Source organism: Mesoplodon bidens (genome assembly GCF_964165515.1).
Source record: "Mesoplodon bidens genome assembly, chromosome: 5".
Lineage (NCBI taxonomy): Eukaryota > Metazoa > Chordata > Mammalia > Artiodactyla > Ziphiidae > Mesoplodon > Mesoplodon bidens.
The window spans coordinates 55,661,675-55,684,246 of NC_138161.1; the positions used below are offsets into that span (position 1 = coordinate 55,661,675).

Consider the following 22,572-nt stretch of genomic DNA (forward strand, 5'->3'; position numbering starts at 1 on the left):
TTACAATATAGTACAATAAGTTCTATATTAGAGTTATTCACAGTGCTCTATGGAAACAGAGAGGAGGGCCCCCCAACCCAACCTGAGTAAACTGGGTTATTTCAAAGGAAGTAAAAATAGGTTGCTTACAGTAGTTATTGGAAGAGTTCTTAGATTACTGAATTTGCATGAAACAAAGAGTGCACTTTGCTTCCAAGCAAAAGTACATTTTGTGGAGAGCTCTGATTTATCTAGAAGGGTTCTCTGCATTGATTGAATTCATGACAAAACTACTCAGCCATGACAATACCTGTGCAAGTAAGTTCCAGGGGAATCACTGTTAGTTTGTGGGTCCAAGGTTAGGTTTCACACTTCCTATTCTGCCCCTTCCTCTGACCATACAGGAAGGGAAAAATTTGGGACTTTTTCAAACTGCCTGTTATCCCAAATTAAATAAACTGACTTTGCCATTGTATCGATTGCCACCCTCTTGTGTAATAGTTTACACATACTGATTTTCTTTTATCTGAACTCAGTCTTGAACTAGAGAGAGTATGAAGGAAAGAAAAAGATGTGTGTGTGTGAGGGTATATATCTAGAAAGTAATGGCTAAAAAAAGAAATTGGGGTGGGGATAACATATTAAGATAAAAATGAGAAAGGGATTTTATTATTTTTGTTGTATATATATGTATTCTTATCAAAATTTATCACTAGATAAATTTATTTCCCCCCTTCTTTTCAAAAAATAAATGTGGACTATCTTGTGGTTTGAGTGCATCTCACCAGTTTCCCCCAGTTCCAAGTTGGTCACTCTAATATTGCTTATTTCACCAATTTAGAAATCCCAGACTAGAAAGTTGCTCAGTAAGACGTATAAGTAAAGATCACCAGTATTGGGGCTTCCCTGGTGGCGCAGTGGTTGAGAGTCCACCTGCCGTTGCAGGGGACGCGGGTTCGTGCCCCGGTCCGGGAAGATCCCACATGCCGCGGAGCGGCTAGGCCCATGAGCCATGGCCGCTGAGCCTGCGTGTCTGGAGCCTGTGCTCTGCAACGGGAGAGGCCACAACAGTGAGAGGCCCGCGTACAGCAAAAAAAAAAAAAAAAAAGATCACCAATGTCAGGAGGCTGATCTTGACATCACTTGCTGTCTCTCCTTCTGCTACAACATGATTCCTTAGTATAGCTGATACCACAGAAAAAAGTAGAACTGAGAAATGTATATACATTTTCATCACTATAGGAGCAAAGCCAAACACGACTGAAATGTTTATTTTTTATTAGGTGGCCTTAGATCATAGAAGATATAAAATCAGTTTAGTCGTGAAATGCTCGTGATAAATAATAAACTTCAAATGTTAATAAAGATACTGAAGATTTTTCTGATGCTTTCTTTTTAAAAAATGTGATTTTAGGTAACTATAAAGCTGAGGTAAGGGTAGTCTGGGTTCTTGGAAAGAATTCCCAGCCATCACTGGCTGCCTCTGGGTGCAGAAGTACTTGTGATCACTGTGTATGGATCCAGTGGAAGGGGCCAGGCTTATGTCAAAGGTCCATGTGCTGATAGCAGCGGCAGCACCTGCAGAAAGCATGGGTCCTACACATTTTGCATCATGTACCTCTTCCTCAAATGCACAGAACCATAAGGACAGTGAGCCACCAGGTGGGGGCTTTAACATATGCAATGATTAGTGAAAGCTTCTTTGAAAGTGAGAATTTTTCATTACTTTATTAAATATTATATTCAACTCAAAGGCTTTGACCATCCATAATCATCATTGTATGTATACACACATACAATATGTGTGTATATATGTAAAAAATACCCGTTCAACATGCTTTTAAAGGAATAACTGTGTTTTGAAGTCTATGCAGCATAAAATATGATTTGATATAAAAAAAAACTAATCAGAAGCCTGAAAAGCGATATGTTTTAATAGGAGCCTATTGCAGATTCTGGAATGATTGTGGCATGCATGTCCCTGGTCATGTTGGACTTCTCCTTCAGTTTTGACTGGAGTAATGTGTGTTCCACAACACCGATTCTAATGTCCATCTGAATAGTTTCTTGCTTCAGCTTTGTTAAGCTCTGTTTAATCTTCACCAAAGGAGCTGCAGAATGAAAATAACATGGAATAAAAACGTTCATTTGGAGTATCAGTGTATTACAGAATGGTATGACATTTTCCTCACTTTGTCTTAAGCCAAAAATGGGGTTAAAAACACAGCCAACAATTTACTGACATTCACACAGTTTTGCTGTGGCATTTTAAACACCTGAGATTTCTAGGTTGGGAAATGATGCAGCATTTGATGTACTGAGGCTGAACTTCCTTTCTTTTCTAGAGGAAGAGTTGCTAAAGGTGTGTTTAAGAATGTCTTCAATATTTTTTTAGAGGCTAGTATATTTATCTGAAGGAAAAGGGGATACAATGGAAGAAAAAGAGAAGGAAGAACTACCTTTAAGACATAGCTAATGGCTCATTTAAACATACTGCAAACCCCCTATACATCACCTTCTGAAAGATCACTCAGTATATTCCGTTAGAACTCTAGAAAATCTTTCTAGAGCAACGAAGGGCCTTAGGCAATCACCACTGGGCCATGTCAAAGTAACTAGCTTACAACAGAGGATGATTACTATAGGATTATTAATTCTTCTCTATTTGATCCTTGCCCAGTCAGGTCTACCAGGAAAGAGGGGAAAAAAAGGTCATCACATCACCACCTTTGTGCCTTTTGGGCGTACACTTAGTGCTTTTTTTGGACATAAAATGGAATAATGAAGCTCATTTGATGAAAATGGAACAAAATATTATTTTTTTTAAACTGGCATAACAAAGTGCATATTTAACTATCTCCTATTCTATTTCTGAATTAATACAGTTTGAATTTTTTTAAAAATCCTAAATGATAGTAAAAAAAATTATGACTCTTCTCAGCTCATTTATAAGGAAAACAGTATACTGATTATCAGACCTCATTTTTGCACCATGTACCTCCCCTTCAAACAAATTCATTTTAAAAAGCAGACTTCTTATTTATTAATACCTCTTTAAAAAATAGATTTCTTAAAGATATATTCTTCTTTTGCTCATTTTCTTCTTAAAATGAGTGTGTACTTACCACCATCAGTCATACTGCTGCCTTTTTCTTCCATTTCTTGTTTTACCTTTTCTAGCTCTTCTGTAACCTTTCATTGAAAACAAAAGTTTTCATGAGCACTGGATTTTAATAAATTTTCAAAATTTTTGTATGATGTATTAAAAAATTAATTCAGATATAATACATACATAAAGGGATACAAAGATCTTAGCAGTATTCTGGACATAATTTGAATAATAAAGTATGCAGATATGCAAAGCTTTTTATCTTCTGAGAGTGCTCCTATTGTTAAACGTCACCAAATTATTTTTTTATTGACTGTCTCAGGTTGTAACATGATAGAATAAAAATGATCTAAGTTGTTTTTTTAGGCATCAGGCACTCAAGCTTTGCAGTTATCTCATAGCATCTACCATGCCAGTCTCTAATGATCAGTTATTAATTAAAACAGCACAAACATCCTAAAAAGATTTTAAATTTCTAGAAGTTTACTACATATCTTTCTTAATATTACAGTTTTATAAGAGAATATGCCACCTTTTCCTCTATAGGACACTAAAAATAACGTTTATACCATATGGCTATATATAAAAATATTCTAACTGCTTTATCCAAACCATGAACTCCAAGAGGCACACTGGGCTGTTATAGTGGCTCTAATGTGTACTCTATATCATACTCAAAATTATACTACTATAGCCTCTATAAATTCCAAACTAGCATAAATGTAGGTAGAAAATATCATCTTTTAAAAATTGAAAAATTTTGATATGATCTAGAACGAAACCATAATTGTAACTTAGTAGGCTTTATTTTTATCATGCTGGTGAGCAAAAACTTCCTTGGGAATAAAGTGCTCATCCAAGTAAAAGCAAATTAACTTTTTTCAGGCACCTGAAATGTTACAACTGGGGATAACTACATACTCCAAAAGAACTAAATGGTTCCCTGGACTCCCTTCAAGTGTTAATTTACCTAACATAAGTGAGCACTTTACTTCTGTATAATGTTTTATCTGTCTAGAAGCACCACAGGGTTAGAGTCTAAATATTTCTAAAGTTATATTTTTAGTATTTTAAAATAACTATTTACTCCTCAAATAATCTCCATCAAAGAAGCTTAATTCTATTATACAGAAAAGTTTGTGACAATTATACTTGATTGTATCCAAAGATAATCTTGGACTTTAGTCCCATATTGGCTACTGACCTCGTTGTAAGGTTTTTTTTCCTCTCAGCTCTTCAGTGAAAAATGGGAGCATATATTATTAATATACATATATAAATATACATGGGTAAGACCTAATATATAATATATATGTATTACTAATATAATTCATGTAGTATGTCATATGTTAGGTCTTACATCTTCTGCAAGATGATGAAAATAAATACACTATATGTAAATATTCCATAAGTTTTTAGAAGGGAAAGGGTTACAAGCCGCTCCCAATTTGTGGACAGAGAAATACACAGGATCACACACAAGTTACCAACAACAATCACTAAAAACAAATCTTATATCTTAAAGACTAACATTAAAATTTATTATAAGACATTTAAGTCAATGCTTTACCTACTCTTCTATATATTAATTACAATTATTATGTTTTAAAAAGGATTAAGGAAGATTATAAATGTGCTAATATTATCAGCATGTGTTATGTTACATTTAGTAAAACAACTTCAGGCATTTTGTGGAAACAAGTAGTATATAAATAGGTAATTGATTCACTGATAAGACAATTTAGGGATTTTCTCCTAAAGGAAAGGATTTAAGAGCCACAGGAGGCAACTACTAGAGTAAACAACCCACGGCTGTAGCAGATTAAACCATCCAGGGCTCTGAACCACGGTACCCCGCTGACAGGTGAGAATCTGGCAGGAGCACACAGTATGTACCTCAGACAGGAGTCTGGTCCTTTCAGTTACTCCGCCATTTCCCTGCTGGTAACGCTCCCTTGCCTGAGGGAGAAAACATTTTGTTTAATGGCAAGTTCAAAACAGAAGCAGATGACTTAAATATGACCTCGTTGTGTTTGTAATTTCTGCATATCATTTTATGACAGCGCCCCTCCTTGTTTGTGAATACTATTGTGAAAAGTGACATTTTAACGGTAGCTATTTTATGTCCCTCATAGGCACCATGTATTTAACAAAAGCACTATACAATGATGAACTACCTTAACCTTCATAAAATAATTGTGTAACTCACAGGGGCACCGTTCACAATAAAAACTGTCCTCAGCCACTCCTAAACAGTTGAGACAATGGCTCTTGGTCGATCTAATCTGCGTGCTATGCAGAGAAAACATGTTCTAAAAAATCAATCATAATACAGCATCAGAGTCAGTAATTAATAAAGATTAACAAACAGTATGACAATATGGAATATGTCCTTGGGAACGAACTTAATCAATTATTTAATACCAATGTTTGAGAGATACAGGGTGGCTGTAATCAGAGACTTTTTATAGCATTTTAAAAGTAAAAACATTTGCAAATAGATGTGTATATGTGTGAATAACTAATTAAACAAATAATAAAACAGTGAAGGTTACTTTCTGCTTGGTCTTTGAGAACTTCTGAAAGTATGGAAGTGTCTCAAGTTTATTTCCATTTTTTTCTCCTTCTAACCTCGTCTGCTGAAAGAAAAAAATATGCCTTCAACTGACATTTGCAGTTGTTGAGGAAGACATTAGTAGTCTTCCTCAGCATCAGGAAAGAGGGGGCATAAATCCCAAAGGAAAGCCTTTAGATCCCTACTGTTGTAACAAAGCACTGCTGCTTTCAAAGGCTGAAGGTTTTATTTTATTTTGGTTGAATTTCTAAAACTTTGAAAAGATTAAAAAATTTGCTCATTTAATTAATTAAACTGCTTGTCTTCGAACGTGTCTTGCTTTCATATTCCTTATTATGTGGTTGTAAGCCACAATGGCAAGGATGTCTTTTCTCCCTGACACATGTAAATGCATACTATTCCACTTCCTCCTACTCAGACAGTAAATTAACAGCAGACTTAGAAACAAAACCAGGTGTCCTGGCACTGTGTTTCTGTTCTAAGCCATGTTTCCCAGCAATATGACTTCTTTTACTTAAATCTAATGAAGAAATACATTTAAAAACTTCTAGGAGATAATTTCTATCACATGTAAAACGGAGATGACAAGTTGTATTTGCTTCCTAAAGTGGGCAGAGGATCAATGTGCTGCTGTTGGTGAAAAGTATTTCATGATTCTCAAATGAAAGGTCCTGTGTCGAGACTTCCCTGGCAGTACAGTGATTAAGACTCTGCCTTCCAGTGCAGGAGGCGCAGGTTCAGTCCCTGGTCGGGGAAATCAGATCCCACATGCAGTGGGGTGAGGCCAAAAACTTAAAAAAAAAAAAAAGTGCTGTGTCAAGTTTAGGGACTAGGGTCATTAACTGGAATGAACCCTGGATATCATTCCTTAGTTACCTCACTCAGCTGGGCTTGAGCTGCACGATATTCCTGAACCAAGTGCTCAAGCTGATTATTGATGTACTTTTCTCGGCTGCCAATCTTCTCCAGAGTCCTGCTAATTTCATTATGAAGTTTGTCCAAAAATCCCTAGAAATTTTAGTAGACAGAGACTTCACAAATATATTTTTCAAAAGTAGTTTTAAATGGGTTAAATCTCCCTCAATTCATCTCACAAATTCTCAACCACCAATGAAAAAGAAGATAGTTTGAAATTTTCAGCAACAAAAAAGTCTGAAATGAAAATTATTTTAGTCACACTTTGCAGAATGTTAAAATAAAAAAGCACCTGGTAGTGTTAGTCAATTTATTTGTCCTTATGCAAATCTAAAATATATGTGAGTGGAATGTGCTTTATATAAAGCCCACAATCAAAGTAGGTAAGGGAATAACACGATTTTCTTATAGCACAATTCAAAGATGACTGGAATATTCCAGTTGGAAGTAGATCATTAAACTTATAGCTCTAGTCTGGGACCCATAACTTTACTCCAGCTTTGCTTCTTTGTGGTATTCTCCAAAAGTCCCTATTTCTGGCAGGGCAGCAAGCCTGGGAAGCTGTAGGTTCTAGGCGTTGCTGGCCTGGTGCTGTTATCCCCTGAGATTCAGAGGGGAAAGAACGATGAAATGATTCTAATATGCCTACCTATATATCTAGAGTATGTAATATACTAGGTATATATCATATTGCTTTTATATAGTTACCTTTCTTTAGTTGGTTTAAGTGTTAGGGCTGTTGAAACATAATATGGTACATTCAATCAGGAAACTCCTCAAGGGCAAGGATTGGGTCTTTTTTCCTTTCATGTTCTCCCTTAATAGGTATTACACAGATGAGTAAATGTACTCATGTACTCATCTGAAGTAATTCGCATACCTTGGTCTCCTTTAGAGCAGATTCAATTCCACTTTTGTGCTGGTGCATTTGGTCAACATGGATTCTCCAATCCTATAGGCATAAGAGCATACGGGAACAAGTAAAAAATATTACATTTCCTTCTTTCCACTACTTTTTTGAAGTTGTACCCTTTATTTTAATTACTTTGGTTGCTGCCCTATTTCAGATAGGAGAGTCCTATATATAGCTTGCAATCAGATTGTAAAGAAATGTGTGTACAGCACTTTAGGATAAAAGGTTCTGAATAAATCTAAATTAGTTTATGTGTTCACAGAGCGATGTCTCACAATTTGAATGTAAATTATCCCTGCACTGCTGGTGGTTAATAGTTATGACTACCCATCAAAATGAAAAAAGTTCTAATTGCTAGAAAAGAAATACCTGTTTAAACAGTAACAATTATGTTTGCCAGAAGCAACTCTGGAGTCAAGTAACATATATCAAATATTAGCTTGTCCCTTGAAATTAAAGTGGGACGCTTCTTCAGACTTTGGAATCTCTTTCTTAAGAAAGGAAGTCTGTAATGATAGTTAGAGTTCATATATTTGAGATGTATTGTACTACTGCTAGACCGATCTGAATTCGTGTGCATATTTGAACTCTCTAATCTAACATTTTAATTTCCTACAAGAGATCCTCAAAATGTTTTGGTTTATATTACTAAAGGTAACAATTTTAAGACTTGAGAAATACTCATCAGAAGAGAAAAAATATTAAGGTGAGCTGGAGTAAGTGATGGAGCCAGGATATCCTTCAATCACACATATCTGCTTGCATGCCCTGACGCTCCACTTTGCTATCTACACTATTCTGTGAAGGAAAAACGATTTTGTGAATAATCCCATTCTACTGACTTCTTAACTTTGAAACGTAGGCCAGTGACCATAGGGTAAAAAAATCCTTGGGTACTTCACACATACCAATTATAAAATTACATTACAGCTGCAAAGAACCTCAAAGAATATCTAGCCTGACCTTCATCATTGCAGAGATAGGCAAACAGAGGCCCAGCGACAGAAAGGGGCACACCCAAGGCCACAGAGGTGGTGGTACACCTGGATCAGAAGCCAAATGCACTAATTCCCACGCAGTACCTTTTGGCAGTTCAGAGTTAATAAAAGGAGGAACTGGCTGCTTGACACCAGTGAAAGTGCTAGGGCAGAGAACAAACGGCACTTTCCTTTGTCCTTAAGCATTTTTCTGTCTCATGAGTGGACAGTATCTCAGAATACAGAGCGTGGAAAGGACCTTGAAGATCACCTACTCATCCGTCTAACAGTCATCTAGAGCAATGCCTTCATTTTGCAGTTGAGGGGACTGTTCACCACCTGTGACTACGGCTAGACAGATGCGGACAGGAAACAGGCCCCTCCAGCTCAGCCAGTCAACACTGGAACAGGAAGGAGAAGCAACTGGCTGGCCTCCTGCAACGAGACCTAATATGGTTAAGCTTCAAAATGGAAACCTGCTTAAGCCCAAGCAAGCATCTTTATGAAAGATAATAAACCTAACAAGTATCATTAATTTTTTAAAGAAGTACTCATCCTGCCTGATTCCAAAAAGAATTTTAGAAGCTTAATAAACACCAAACTCAACTATTCCTATCGGCCTCTGTCTCTGTCGATATATATATATGTATATGTGTGTATATATACATGTATAAATGTATAAACATACACATATATATATCTATACATACATTACATATATATAGTTTTAAAATTTATTGTAATTGATGTGTTTAAAATAGTTTGTTCTGCTTTTTCTACCCAGCATTATTTTCTATCCAGCAAATGTAAAAAATGTATTTTTTTCATGTTTTGATATTCAAAGTATTTTGAGAGAAGAAAACATGCCTGACTCATCTAAGAAGTAGAACTATGATAACTTACATTGATGTTAAGCTCCATGGAGGAGCTGGCATTTCAGTGGCACCTTGAAGCATGAGTAGCATTTCAACACACTGGAAAGGAGGGGAGAGTAAGGGTATTTTAGGCTGAGGGAGTTAATAAGAACAAAGAAAAACAGGAAAGTATATAGGGAACAGGCAGCCCAGGCTGCCTAGAATATAACACAAAAAGTTCTTGGGGTGGGGTGTGGAAGGTGAATCACAAGGAAACAAAGCTGGAGAGGTAGGTTGAATTAGATCAAGGGCTTTAATTAAGGAGTGTGGATTTTATCTTGTAGATAATGGAGAGCTATCAGTGACTTGATTTCAGTTTTAAAGACAAGTCTGAGTTTTGGGAAAGTAACAGAGTGAAGGACTGATTAGAAAGGCAAGAGACTGAAGACAGGTAGCAGACCAGTTAGGAGGTTGTGTCATGGTCTACCTGACAGATGAGCAGGGGTTAATTAGAGCAGCGCTTGTAAGAATGGAAGGTAAGGGATGGATTCGAGGGACATTGCAGACACAGACTAGCAGCACTTGATTACTGATGAAGGGGAAGTGAGGGGTGGCTGAAGTGGAGGTGGGCCAGTAGAGAGAAGATGTGTGTAAGGTTTCTAGTCTGAGGAACTGAGAGGATAGTAATATCACAGTGTGACAAGAACAGAGTAGATTTCAGGGAGTCCGAATTATTGAGGAATTTGGTTTTGGACTTTTTAATTTGATAAGCCACTGGAACACTGTGTATTCTTATTGCCTTTTAAAGTGGAAAGCTAGTAATGATTTATAATTATCCATCAGGCAAATCTGAATGCTTGTTTCATTAAAATCTTCTAAGTGGACACATTTCCTGATGTACAGTTATTTTTATATAAGCTTTAAAAGTGTTCTTACCCTTTAACCCAGCAATTTCACCTCTAGAAATTATTTCCAAGGAAATAATTGGGGATACACACAAAGATCAATGTACAAGTTCTGTGTAAAACAGCAGAAGACTCTCTAAATATCTAACAGTAGAGGACAATTTCAATTAATTTTGTAATGTTCATTTCATCCCTAAAAATAATGCGGTATGACACCGTTTTTATAAAGCTCAAAGCAAAACTCAAGGATACACACAATTTGGAGATACACACATATGTGAAAACACACACACACACACACACAAACACGAAGAAGAAGAGGCAGCAGCAGCTAATGACAGTACACAAACCAGGGGACAGTCGTTATCTATAGGTGGGAAGGGGCAGCCGCAGAGCAGCACATAGGTAACTTCCAGGATGTTGTAATGGTCTAGTTCTCGAGTTGGGTAGTGGTTTCATAAGTGATCACTTTATTACTGGATTTTATAATTCTATATGATTGCATATTAAATACATTAATATTGTATATTGAAATGTTAAATTCATGTTCCCCCAAATATTTCATAGTCCGAAAAAATGCATGTTAACAACATACAGTAATGTGGAAAAACACTGCCAAAGAGTATATTCATTAGCTGTCCAATTTAGTAAAAATTAATATTTGTGTATATCTATCTGCATGTGTGTATTAACACAGGGATTTGAATACTGGTGTTTTTACTTTCTTCCTCATCCTAACAACATTTTCCAAATTTCCTATAAGAGAATTTTGTCACTTTTAATCATCAGGGGAAAAAATGTCAAAAAACTTTCTGGGTGCCCAAGACTTTTCCAAAAGGGGTTTAATATAGTTATAATAGAGAATATAAATGACTGTACTTGTAACAGTTTAAAGACATGAATACACAGCTTTTAAAAAACTGCAACTGAGATGGTTAAAAACTTTACAAACGTTTGTGGTAAGAATGGAGAATGTAGGTTTTAATGATATGTAAGGATTTGATCCTCCAAATAAGTAACAGTAAAAGGAACTCTTAAACAATAATAGCTATTCTTAAATAAGAGAGAATCCATTGGGTTACAATGCACTTTTAAACATCTTTCCTTACTTGAGACTCACAAAGGTTTGGAGCACTAAGTAGATATTCTCATCCCTTCTTTTTCACCACTATCCTTCCCTGTAAGAGGGTTATGTGACTTGCTGGCTGGTTGTGGGAGGACTGCACTTTACTGCTCCAGTGATGCTGGCCTTGGCCATGTGCTTCTCTTTGGCCAGTAGAATGATGATGGACATGGCCTATGCCAGGACTGTGCAGAAGCTGTAATTGGCATCAACCAGCTCTCTTGCCCTTTCTTTCAGCCATGATAACAGGCATGCCCCACAGAGGGGTTTATCCTTTAGGTCTGAGAATATGAAACATGGAACATAGCTGGAATAGAGCCACAGCTGTGCCACACTTCGGCAGATAGTGTATCTTGAGTGAGAATAAATGTATGCTATTCTTATTGTAAACCACTGTGATTTGGGGGTGGTTTGTGATACCAAGAAACTGACTATATATACATAATTTGTAGGGACAAAAAAGAATCAGATAGGTTAAAAGACCTTTCCAAAGTTTTATGTCTGGAAAGTGGAAAGCACTCCATACCAGTGCTTTTTCCACATATTATATGCTGCTTTTCTTTATGATAAAATGAACTACCAAAGAGTATCTAAGGTAAACCAAGAATTCTTTTTGTTACATATCAAGTGAGACCACATGGGCCACTGGAGGTTACTAGTCACCTATCCCAAAGTGCTCTACGTGTGTCTATTAAGCATCATTTCTGATCTCTGTTGAAACTGAGTTTTTCACCTAATCTAGCACATTTCCTCTCTATGGAAATGAGAAGACTAATAACGATATAGAATATCATTTCTTTAAACTTTCTATTTTTAAAAATCCTTTCATACAAAATCTCATGTGTAATTCTGTCACCTGTGAGGTAGATGGCAAAGGTATTGTTGAACTATAACTCCTCTCCTGGCTCCAAAATTCTTTAGCACCAAATTATATATCTCCCTTTTTCAGAAACTGGAGAATTGTGATGACATCTCTGCAGATGGTGATTCACAGTATACCGTAAAATCACAACGTATGAGATCTTGTTGCAGAACTTAAGGTGACTGGAAGACTATATGGATCTGGGTTTTCCTCCAACAGAACAGCACCTGAACAATTTCCTCTGCGGACACAGAGACATTTTGTTTCTTTGCCTGGATCTCCAGCTCAGTGCTTAAAGTACCTCTCTGAAACTGCAGGGGAAAGACAGACTGAAACATGAGCTAAGCATGGCAAATGGAACTTCTATCTGTGTATAAGTTACACTAATTTATAACTTGTGAAATGTCAAACTCTCAGTTTTTTTTCACCCAAGTTTGAGCTTCTTTATGTGTGGCGAGGCAGAGTGCCAAAGGACTCTTGATACAGAAAAGCTGAGGAAGGCACCTTCATGTGTACTGGGATGGTTTTCTCCTGGGCTCAGGAAAAGTCCATGCCAGAGCACAGCTGACTCTGGCAGCAGGAGCCCTGCCTCTCCCCCAAGGGCAGGCGCAGGGCCCCAAGGCTCTGATGTGCCTTGAATTGCTGTCCATCACAAAATGCAACTTCTGCCCTATACCCTACTTTTCTCCTCTATTCTTACTGTTCCTCCCTCAATTCTGTTATGAATAATTAGTGATGAAATCTTAATTCATTGTTCTGCTTTTGCAGTTTTATTTTAATGAATATAAAAATATTTACAAGGGCTTTTATGGGCTCTCTCCAATAAAGGTGCCTAACCCATTTTTTCTTACTAGGCCTTTGTTTCAGCTCTGAATTCACTTTCTCTAGGGATTTTCAAGATCACTCTGGGGAGGAAATCCTATGTACCTCACATCCATTTTGAGATCTTTCTAAGTCTATTAACAACAACTTCAATGTTAACATTCAAGGAACGCTTCATAAGTGTCAGGCACTATGCTCAGCACTGTTCGTACATCATCACATACAATTCTCTTAAAAACTTTATGAGGGTATTGAGATGCAGCTACTTTAAAGTAGGCTTCCCAAGCTCACACAGTGGTAGAGCCTAAACCTGCAAAAACCACTATATCAATCATATCATGTCATTCCCCTGATGAAATGCAGTAAAGCATAACTAAAAATTTTAATGGGGCAATGGTTAAAGGAGGCTTTAGTTTTATCTTTAATATTTGAATTTTTATAAGAATGTATTTATATATCAACTGTATAATGAAAAAATATATTTATAACATTTTAGGATAAACATATATAATTAAAAACTTTCTCACAAAGAAATAGCCGCACCTACATGGCTTTATCAGTGAATTTTCTCAAACATTTAAGAAAGAAATAACAGCAAACTTATATGAATTCTACCAGAGAACAGGAAAAAAAGGGAGAGCAATTGCCAACTTGTTTTATAAGAACTGCATAGCATTACACTAAAACCTGACAAAGTCACCTAAAAAACAAGAAAATTAAAGATTAATATCTTTTGTAAACATAGATATAAAAATCCTCAACAAAATACCAGGAAATAGAATCCAGTAATATACAAAAGATAATATAACATGATTAAAGTTGCATTTATTCCAAAATGCAAGGTTAGTTTAATACTCAAAAATCAATCATTATATACAGTATTGTAAGCCATATTCATACTGCTTTACATTAGATCTCCAGAATGTATTCATCTTGCATAATGGAAACTTTGTATCCTTTGATCATCTCTCTCCATTTCCCCTTATCCCCAGCCCCTGGCAACCACCATTCTACTACATGCTTCTAAGAATTTGACTATTTCAGATTCCTCTTATAACAGAGATCATACAATGTTTGTCTTTCTGCATCTGGTTTATTTCACTTAGCATAATGTCTTCTAGCTTCATCCATGTTGTCACAAAAGTCAGGATTTCCTTTATTTTTAAAGCTGAATATTATTCCATGTCTGTATAGTATCGCATTGTATGGATATACAATGTTTACTTTACTCATTCATCAATTGATGGACATTGGTGTTGTTTCCGCCTTTTGGCTATTATGAGTAATACTGTTATAAACCCACGTATCTGTGGTCAACTGATTTTCAACGAGGGGGCCAAGACCATTCAATGGGAAAAGAATAGTCTTTCCAATAAATAGTCATGAGGCAACTGGATATCCATATTCAGAACAATGAATTTGGACCTGTACTTCACACAAAATATAAAAATTAATGCAAAATGAATCAAAGACCTAAATATAAGAGCTGAAACTAGAAAACTCTTGGGAGGAAAAATGGATGTAAGTCTTCATGAGTTTGGATTAGACAAGGACTTCTTAATTATGACATCAAAAGCACAAGCAACAAAAGAAAACACAGGTAAGTTGAACTTCGCTGGAATTAAAAACTTTGGCTCAAAGGGAACCATCAAAAAAGTGAAAAGGTAACCCACAGAAGGGGAAGCAATGTTTACAAATCATATAATTGATAATGGGATAGTACCTATTATATATAAATAATTCTTATAATGCAAGACGAAAGACAAATAACCTAATTTAAAAATGAGTAAAAGACTCAAACAGACATTTTTTCCAAGGAAGATACAGAAATAGTTAACAAGTACTTGAAAAGATACTCAACATCATTAGTCATCAGGGAAGAGTTTTAAAACCACAATGAAATACCACTTTATATCCACTAGGAAGGTGATTTTTTTAAAAAAAGGAAAAGGAAATTAACAAGTTTTAACAAAGATGTGGAGAAACTGGAATCCTAAATCCTTTGCTGGTAGGAATGTAAGATGGTACAGCCCCTGTGGAAAACACTTGGTATTTCCTCAAAAAGTTGATAAAGTTACCATACAATCCAGCATCTCCACTTGTTGCAACTGCTGCCAAGTACACGAAGACAACTGAAGACATATGTTCATACAAAAACCAGCACCATAAACTTTCACAGCCAGTGACAAACTGTCTGCTTTAAGTCTACCTCCTTCTCCTTCCTCAGCTTTTTTCATGCTTCAATTTTCTTTCTCATTTGGGAGTAAAAGTTCTTTTTGTGGAAACACATTGCTTTTTTATTGAATATATTTAATATATTTTGTTCTAACGAAAATTCATTTATTTGCGTTTTGGTTTTGCCTTGCTATATTGTAAATGATAACATTTATGGCCTGACATACAAACAATACATGTTATTGCATAAAAGTCAACTGCTTGTTTAACAAATACATTGATTGTTTAGCAATAAAATGGAGAGAGTAAAAAAAAAAATCAACCATTATAATCCACCATAACAAGACAGAAAAAAAGAGGAGATAAGTCAAATGGTCATCTCAATAGATGAAGGAAAAAAAACCAATCACTTGAAAAAATTTAACATCCATTCATAACAATAACTCAGCAAACTAGGAACCAAAGGAAAGTTCCTTAATCTACCTTCTGATATTTGTGAAAGTCATAAAGCTAACATCATCCTGAATGGTAAAACTGAAATATTGAAAGCTTTCCCCCTGCTGATGCCACTTATATCCAACATAGACTAGGTATTTCAAGCAAGATAAAGGAAATAAAAGGGATAAGCTTGTAAAGAAAGAAATGAGATTGATGTTATTTGCAGATGATATAATTGTATACACAGAAAATGCAAAAGAATCTACAGGCTTATGGTTAGAATAAGCAAATTTAGCAAGTTTGCTGAAGATGTATACAAATATACACAAACAGAGAAATGTAGTTTTATATAACAGCAACAAATAAACAGAAAATAAAATCTAAAAGATACCACTGAAACAGACCAATGTAATAGAACAGAATGTCCAGATACAGACCCTCACAGACATGTTCTCTTTTTATGACAAAGCAGAGCACTGGTCAAAGGATAACCTTTTCAATAAACTGGGTCAATTGCATATACATCTGAAAACCAAATAAATCTTGAGTTCTGCCTCACACCCTCATACTGTACACAAGAATAAATGCTAGATGGACTGTAGATCTCACTGCAAAAGGTGAAACAATACAGCATCAAAAGGAAAACAAGAGAATATGTTCATAACACTGGGGGAAGCAAAGATTCTTAAACATAGATTTAAACAAAGAGTAAACAAAGATTCTTAAAACAAAGATTAAAACATAAATATTAGCCATACTCCACTCCCCGCAAAAGAGATCATTTTGAGTATATTAAAATTAAGCCGCCTTTATCATAATACACCAATAAGAGTGAAAGGGAAGCTAAAGAGTAGATATTTGCAATACATATATCTGACAAGGGACTCATATTCAGAGTATATAAAGAACTTCTATAAATCAAAAGAAAAAGCAGATAACCCAATAGCAAAAGACAAAAGAGAATATCCAATTGCCAAATAAACATATGGAAAGGGGCGCAACTTCATCAGTCATCAGGAAAATGCATATTAAAATGACAGTGAGACATCACAACAAACCTACCAGGATGACTAAAATAAAAAAGACTGAACCAATACTAAATGTTGATGAAGACGGGGAGCAACTGGAACTTTCAGATACTGCTAGGAGTATAAATTTGTATAACCACTTTCAAATATGCAGACACTATGGCCTAGCAATTTCACTCTCAGCAGAAACTGCAGGAGAAAGGTGTACTTATGTTTCCCAAAAGACACTTCAAGTATTTTCAAAACAGCATTATTTATGTCACAAACTATAAACAACTCATATAAGCCAGATGTGGGCTCCCCTGGAAGGGCACAACCTTGAGTTAGGCAGCTCTGCACTGAAGGAGCAGACAGCTGGAGGTTGTCTGCTGACTGCACTCTCTGCGGCTGGGCGCCAAGTCCTTGTTTGGAAGGGGATCTGGACAATTCATCTCTGTTTTAACCACAGGAAGACAGACTTAGTTATTAAAATGATAACTGTAGCTGCAGTGGTAGAGAGGTAGGGCCAAGGGTGAGCTGCAGTCCCAAAGTGATCAGTCTCAAGATTTCACTGTGGAATACTGATGTTCCTGTGACACGTTTAATACTCCATCCACAGTCGATGATAAAATTCTCTGGAAATCTGATGGCAGGAAATCAGGTTAAATGAAAGAGGCAGAGAAGACAGCTTGATAGAAGGAGTTGCATATGTCTAAGTTCACTGTAGCAAATATTTTTGGGACAGGTCAATAATTTATCATTCTCTTTGCATGGATATGAGCAGCATATTTCCCTCCTCTACCCAGAACACTCTCTTCTCTAATGACAGAACATTATTTGCATTCTCTCCTTTTGCCACTTTGCACACGCAGTTTTGCCATCTCTTCTTCCTGTTCTAATTGTTAATTTTCAGCTTCATCACTGCTCACATTTATGGGTGTATTTGTGTGTGTGTACGTGTGAGAGAGAGAGAGAGACTGTCCATTAAATTAACTTTTTTTTTTTTTTTGCGATACACGGGCCTCTCACTGTTGTGGCTTCTCCCGTTGCGGAGCACAGGGTCCGGACGCGCAGGCTCAGCGGCCATGGCTCACGGGCCCAGCCGCTCCACGGCATGTGGGATCTTCCCGGACCGGGGCACGAACCCGTGTCCCCTGCATCGGCAGGCGGACTCTCAACCACTGCACCACCAGGGAAGCCCCAAAATTAAGTAACTTTTTCATGAGATTACTTTCTTAATGAAAAATGCCCATCAGGTTGCAGGATAGTGGCAGAGTGTGGTTTTCCTAAATTTTTAAACGTGACATTTTTCTTTAATTGTCAGCAGCTTAAAGTCTTCTGTGGTATACACCTTTGTGGTGTGAGAGCAAGATTTTTCTTCATAAGTGTTCAAAGAACTAGACATACAACTTAGGAAGAGTTCAGTATGTACGTGTGCTGTATGCTGTATGTGTGTGTTTGTTGCAGGGGGTGTGGCAATCAAGCTGGAAATATATGTTTCCTCGGGAAAATTCTTGCTTTCTAGATATTGCCCTTGTAGAGAAAAATAATGCGTGTGCATAGAGGGTAAGCAAAGGCTATCATAACAATCACTGGGATTCTCACACCTGCCTGTAATTGAACTGAAACTGGAGATCCATAATCTCTCCATAAAATACCTTGTTAGTAAAATGATTACATTTCTAATGTGTGCTCAGAGATTATCTTTACTGACTACCATCTGCTACTAAGCATTTTCACATGTTGACTCAGACTTATTATTCATGCTTATTCTAGCCACACCCCTTTTCTATGGCCACACAAATCTTCCGAGTGAGGTTTTCCAGACTTTAGAAGTCATTGCAAGCCTTGAGAAGAGATTTGGCAAGGCAGAGATTAGGGGCCTTCTGAGAATGCAGGAACACTCTTAGGCTGACTCAGAATGTCATTGTTTCACAGGATGCTGAGGAATCATGGTGGAGAGCTGGAAGAGATGACCTCGCCAGTCCCTCTCAACTTTGAGAATCTACTAATCAAAACTTTGATCTCATACTGATACTCAAAAAACAAAAACTGAAAAAATGGAGTCATCTCCATATCTGAAGAACTAAGAAACATTAAATCACTACCTTGGCCTAAAGAAACAATCACATAGGGCTTCCCTGGTGGTGCAGTGGTTGAGAATCCGCCTGCCGATGCAGGGGACGCGGGTTCGTGCCCTGGTCTGGGAGGATCCCACATGCCGCGGAGCGGCTGGGCCCGTGAGCCATGGCCGCTGAGCCTGTGCGTCTGGAGCCTGTGCTCCGCAACGGGAGAGGCCACAACAGTGAGAGGCCCACGTACCGCAAAAAAGTCACATATAATGGGATAAAGACTATGGGGGTAACAATTTGTCCAAATATTAAGAAATTTGTAATAAAACACTCTGATAGTGAGAACCGCTCTAATACTGTTGATTGAAAAAAATGAGTCAAGGCAATTAAAAAGTGCACTTTATAGGGAGGTCCATACGATAAATGGTTTCTGCTTCAATTCATATTTTATATTAAGTAAAAGGAAACATGAAATTATACTTTGTAATAATGATATATTTAGGCTAGAAATTTCAATTATAATCAATGTATATTAACTCAATGCTCTCAATCACAAATGTCTATTTGAGGTATATCTACCGTGAGGCATTAGTAACTTTCCTCCTTAGCATTTACATAACATGTAGAATTTATTGGTTATTTCCTTAAAAATCTACCACTGTTGATGCTCTTTAGTTAGAGATGATGGTAATCTCTAAAGCAAAAACACTTGTTCTCCTATTTCAACTTGTGATAAATGAAACCTTTCCTGATCCAGCTGAAACATTTATCATGCTCAGGGTAAACAGGAAGGAAGGCATCATCAACTTTAAACACAGAATACCCTGAATGTTCAACAAGACTGGGACAGAAGCAGCTAAAAATCGTTTCCAGTTGCTTAAGGATGGCTGGGTTTTTCTCCACCCCTATGCAGTATTTTCAAATGTATAATTTATGCATAGTATTCTTTCCCACAACCCTGTCCATGACCCACATGCTACAAAGGAAAAAAAAATGTTGACCTTGAGAATACAACTTAAAGTCCACCAAATAACACCATATTTTAAAAATAACACAAAAATCCAAAACGGTATTCTGTTTTGTGTAGTCTCCCTTAAAGAAAGCTTGCCTGTAAAAGTCCATCAGTGAATACTTCCCCTAATTCTCTGAGAGGACGTGGCAGTTGAGTAATCACACCGGCTGCTCTAAAAATGTATGTGTGTCTAGTTAATTTAGGCAGTTTATTTTGATAACATTCACCTCTTTCTGATTACAGCAGGTGTTTCAAGGATAAATTTGCTGAAAATTGTATTTTGTTTAAACAACAGCAGCATGTACATTTATGGCCTTACTATATTAAAAAGCATTTACTGTCTGGCAGCAATGGATACAATTACAAACATTTGTGACAGTAATTGGAGCTATTACTCCTGCATGGAGTCTCATGAAGACCAACTTATTGCCACCTGTATTTACATGTGTTACTGGTAATTGCAAAAGCCGATTTTTAAAAATTTGGTTTCTTATTTTTTAGAAATTGTGTGACTATGTTTCAACAAAAGGTCTACCAGAACATCTGTAAGAATTATAAACGTGGTTCCTCCATTATTTAAATAACAGGCAGAATCCCATTTTATGAGGAACATATATGTAAAATGTATTCCTGTATCCTAGCCCACAGAATATATTATACTTTTTTGCTCATGACTGCAAGAAACCTATCAATATAGCCTATCCGGCAACCAGAGTACAAGTCTTGAGAAATGCTCTTTACTCCAAAACTATAATAATTTATAAATCCCTACAGGTCAGAAATATTTAGAAAGCTAAATTTTATTACACTGCATCCAAACACAGTGATGGCAGAAGGTCAAAGCAAGTTGACCTTCCACTGCTTGGGAATGAAAAAAAAATACCCTCCATTGCTTCCAGATATGGATTTGTCTACAAGAGTGAAAAGAGGAAGCCTACCATCGTCCATTTCTGCACGACTTGGCTTCCAATTTCAAGAGGCTTAGATCTAACATGGCAAGTCTGTGGTCCTCCCAGGTTTATTTAAATGGAATTCCACCTGCTGATTAATGAAGCCCTCTCTATTCCCTCTTAGGTTTTAGCTCTCACAGTGACTAGAGAGCCCAGGGGCTCAAGACTATTGTCATGATTCCATCCTTAGCAGAGAGACTCTTCCCAAAAGGTTTCCTGCTGTGAATTACCCAAGGCAACACCTGTACAGTTTATTTACATTAAAACGAAATCCAACTGCTTAGAGTTGAAATTTTAAGTTTAAGGTTCTTTTTACAACTGCAACCTTCAGAAAGTTGGACACTGAAGAACAGGTAAGGATGTAAAAAAGCAGTTCAGTGAAGCAAAGGCTTGAAATAATTAGAAACACATGCTGTAGTACTTCCTAAGCTTAAATAAAAATTAATCTCTTTATCTAAATTCCTTGTAATGAACCTGAAGATTTACATAATTACTAAAGACATTTTGGTGGAATGAAGGGGGTACCTAGCCAACTACCTTTTAAAACAACAAAGCAGGAAACATTTAATTATAATTTGGAAAAAAGTCTATTTAAGTCATTAATCAAAATTCTAATTATAATATCCACAGGGCGTTAAAGCATGATAGAACATTTGTTCATTGCATTAAATACCTAATATTAAATCATTATAATATACAATCTTTTAGGAATAAATACTGCATAATTGAAAAAAAAGGGCCTATGTAAGGTTTAGTTGAAAGCTGATTTCACGCTTGCTGCTCTTCTTTAATTCTGGGGAATAGAAATAAATATTATTAATGATTACTTAGTTTCTTTGTAAAAACCCCTGACTTGAAAAAAATCATTCTCCTGATAAAGATTAATAAAAGTAATCATTTTAAGAAGACACTTTCTCTCGGTTCAATGAATGAAGTTGAGAAACTGAACATACAAATGGACAACAGATAACAGCTAGATCATTACCCAAAATATTTAGAATCCTGACCCACAATCTGTGGCAACTAGTCCAGGAAGCCAAACATAACCTCTGTAGCAACTGACCGAAATGGTCAGGACTTAGTAACTGTCAGCTTCCCCAATTTTTGCTCAAGCCGCACTCTCCTGCCCCGCCCCACATTTCCAATGTAGGACCAATTAGACAAAGCCAAATATCCTCCCCTAACCAATCACATGAGAGGCCCTGCTTCTAGTGAGCCCACCTCCAAATTTCCAGTCACGTATGAACATACTTGAAGCCTTCCCTTTTTTCCACTACAAGTCTTTCAAATTCTCCTGCATGCCTTAAGTTCTCTGCCGACGCAAGTGGTGATGGCTGACTCCCTTGCTATGGCAAGCTCTGAATAGCCTCTGCCTGTTCTCATTTAGGCGGCTTCTGTTTATTTCCACAAAGCCATATAAAAGCTTGCTGTTTTTAATAGTAAAACAGAAAATAAAAAAGATAGAATAAATTTTCCTCAAGAAACGGCATTAAGTATTTATTTAGCAATCAAAATTAATCAAAAATACAGACAGTGAAATCTATATGAATATGCATTCACATTTTCTATTCCCCTAGAAATAGAGGACATACAGAATTCTTTCGCAGCTCAGCTTCAACCATTTTATTATTCAACTCAGCAACTGTCAACTGATTCACTTAAAAGTTTAAAAAATTACTATTATGGATTTTAAAATATTTCCATCAAGTAGGAAATATTATCCTTCAATAATTATCATAAAGTACCCTGAGGAAGAGCCCCTCACATGGTTAAAAACAGGTAAAAGCAGCTACAACCTACAGGCTGGTCTGACTGTACATTCTTGCAGCAATGAGTAAGTATACAAGATTTCTAAATTTCATTTTCTATTTAATCTTCATTTCT

The 22,572-nt window shown here is 36.5% G+C and overlaps 1 protein-coding gene across 1 annotated transcript in view; it reads right to left on the reverse strand.

Annotated features, from left to right (window-relative positions):
* Nucleotides 1–1,893: 1,893 nt before the first annotated feature.
* IFT57 (intraflagellar transport 57) overlaps nucleotides 1,894–22,572 on the reverse strand; it is a 59,750-nt gene continuing 39,071 nt past the window's right edge. Inside the window, exons 7-11 of the mRNA XM_081235536.1 lie at nucleotides 7,459–7,530; nucleotides 6,540–6,671; nucleotides 4,985–5,047; nucleotides 3,105–3,171; nucleotides 1,894–2,090 (exon numbers count right to left, since the gene is read on the reverse strand). Coding sequence (XP_081091662.1) covers nucleotides 1,912–2,090; nucleotides 3,105–3,171; nucleotides 4,985–5,047; nucleotides 6,540–6,671; nucleotides 7,459–7,530 — 513 coding nt within the window. The 3' untranslated portion in view covers nucleotides 1,894–1,911. The remainder of the gene's footprint in view (nucleotides 2,091–3,104; nucleotides 3,172–4,984; nucleotides 5,048–6,539; nucleotides 6,672–7,458; nucleotides 7,531–22,572) is intronic.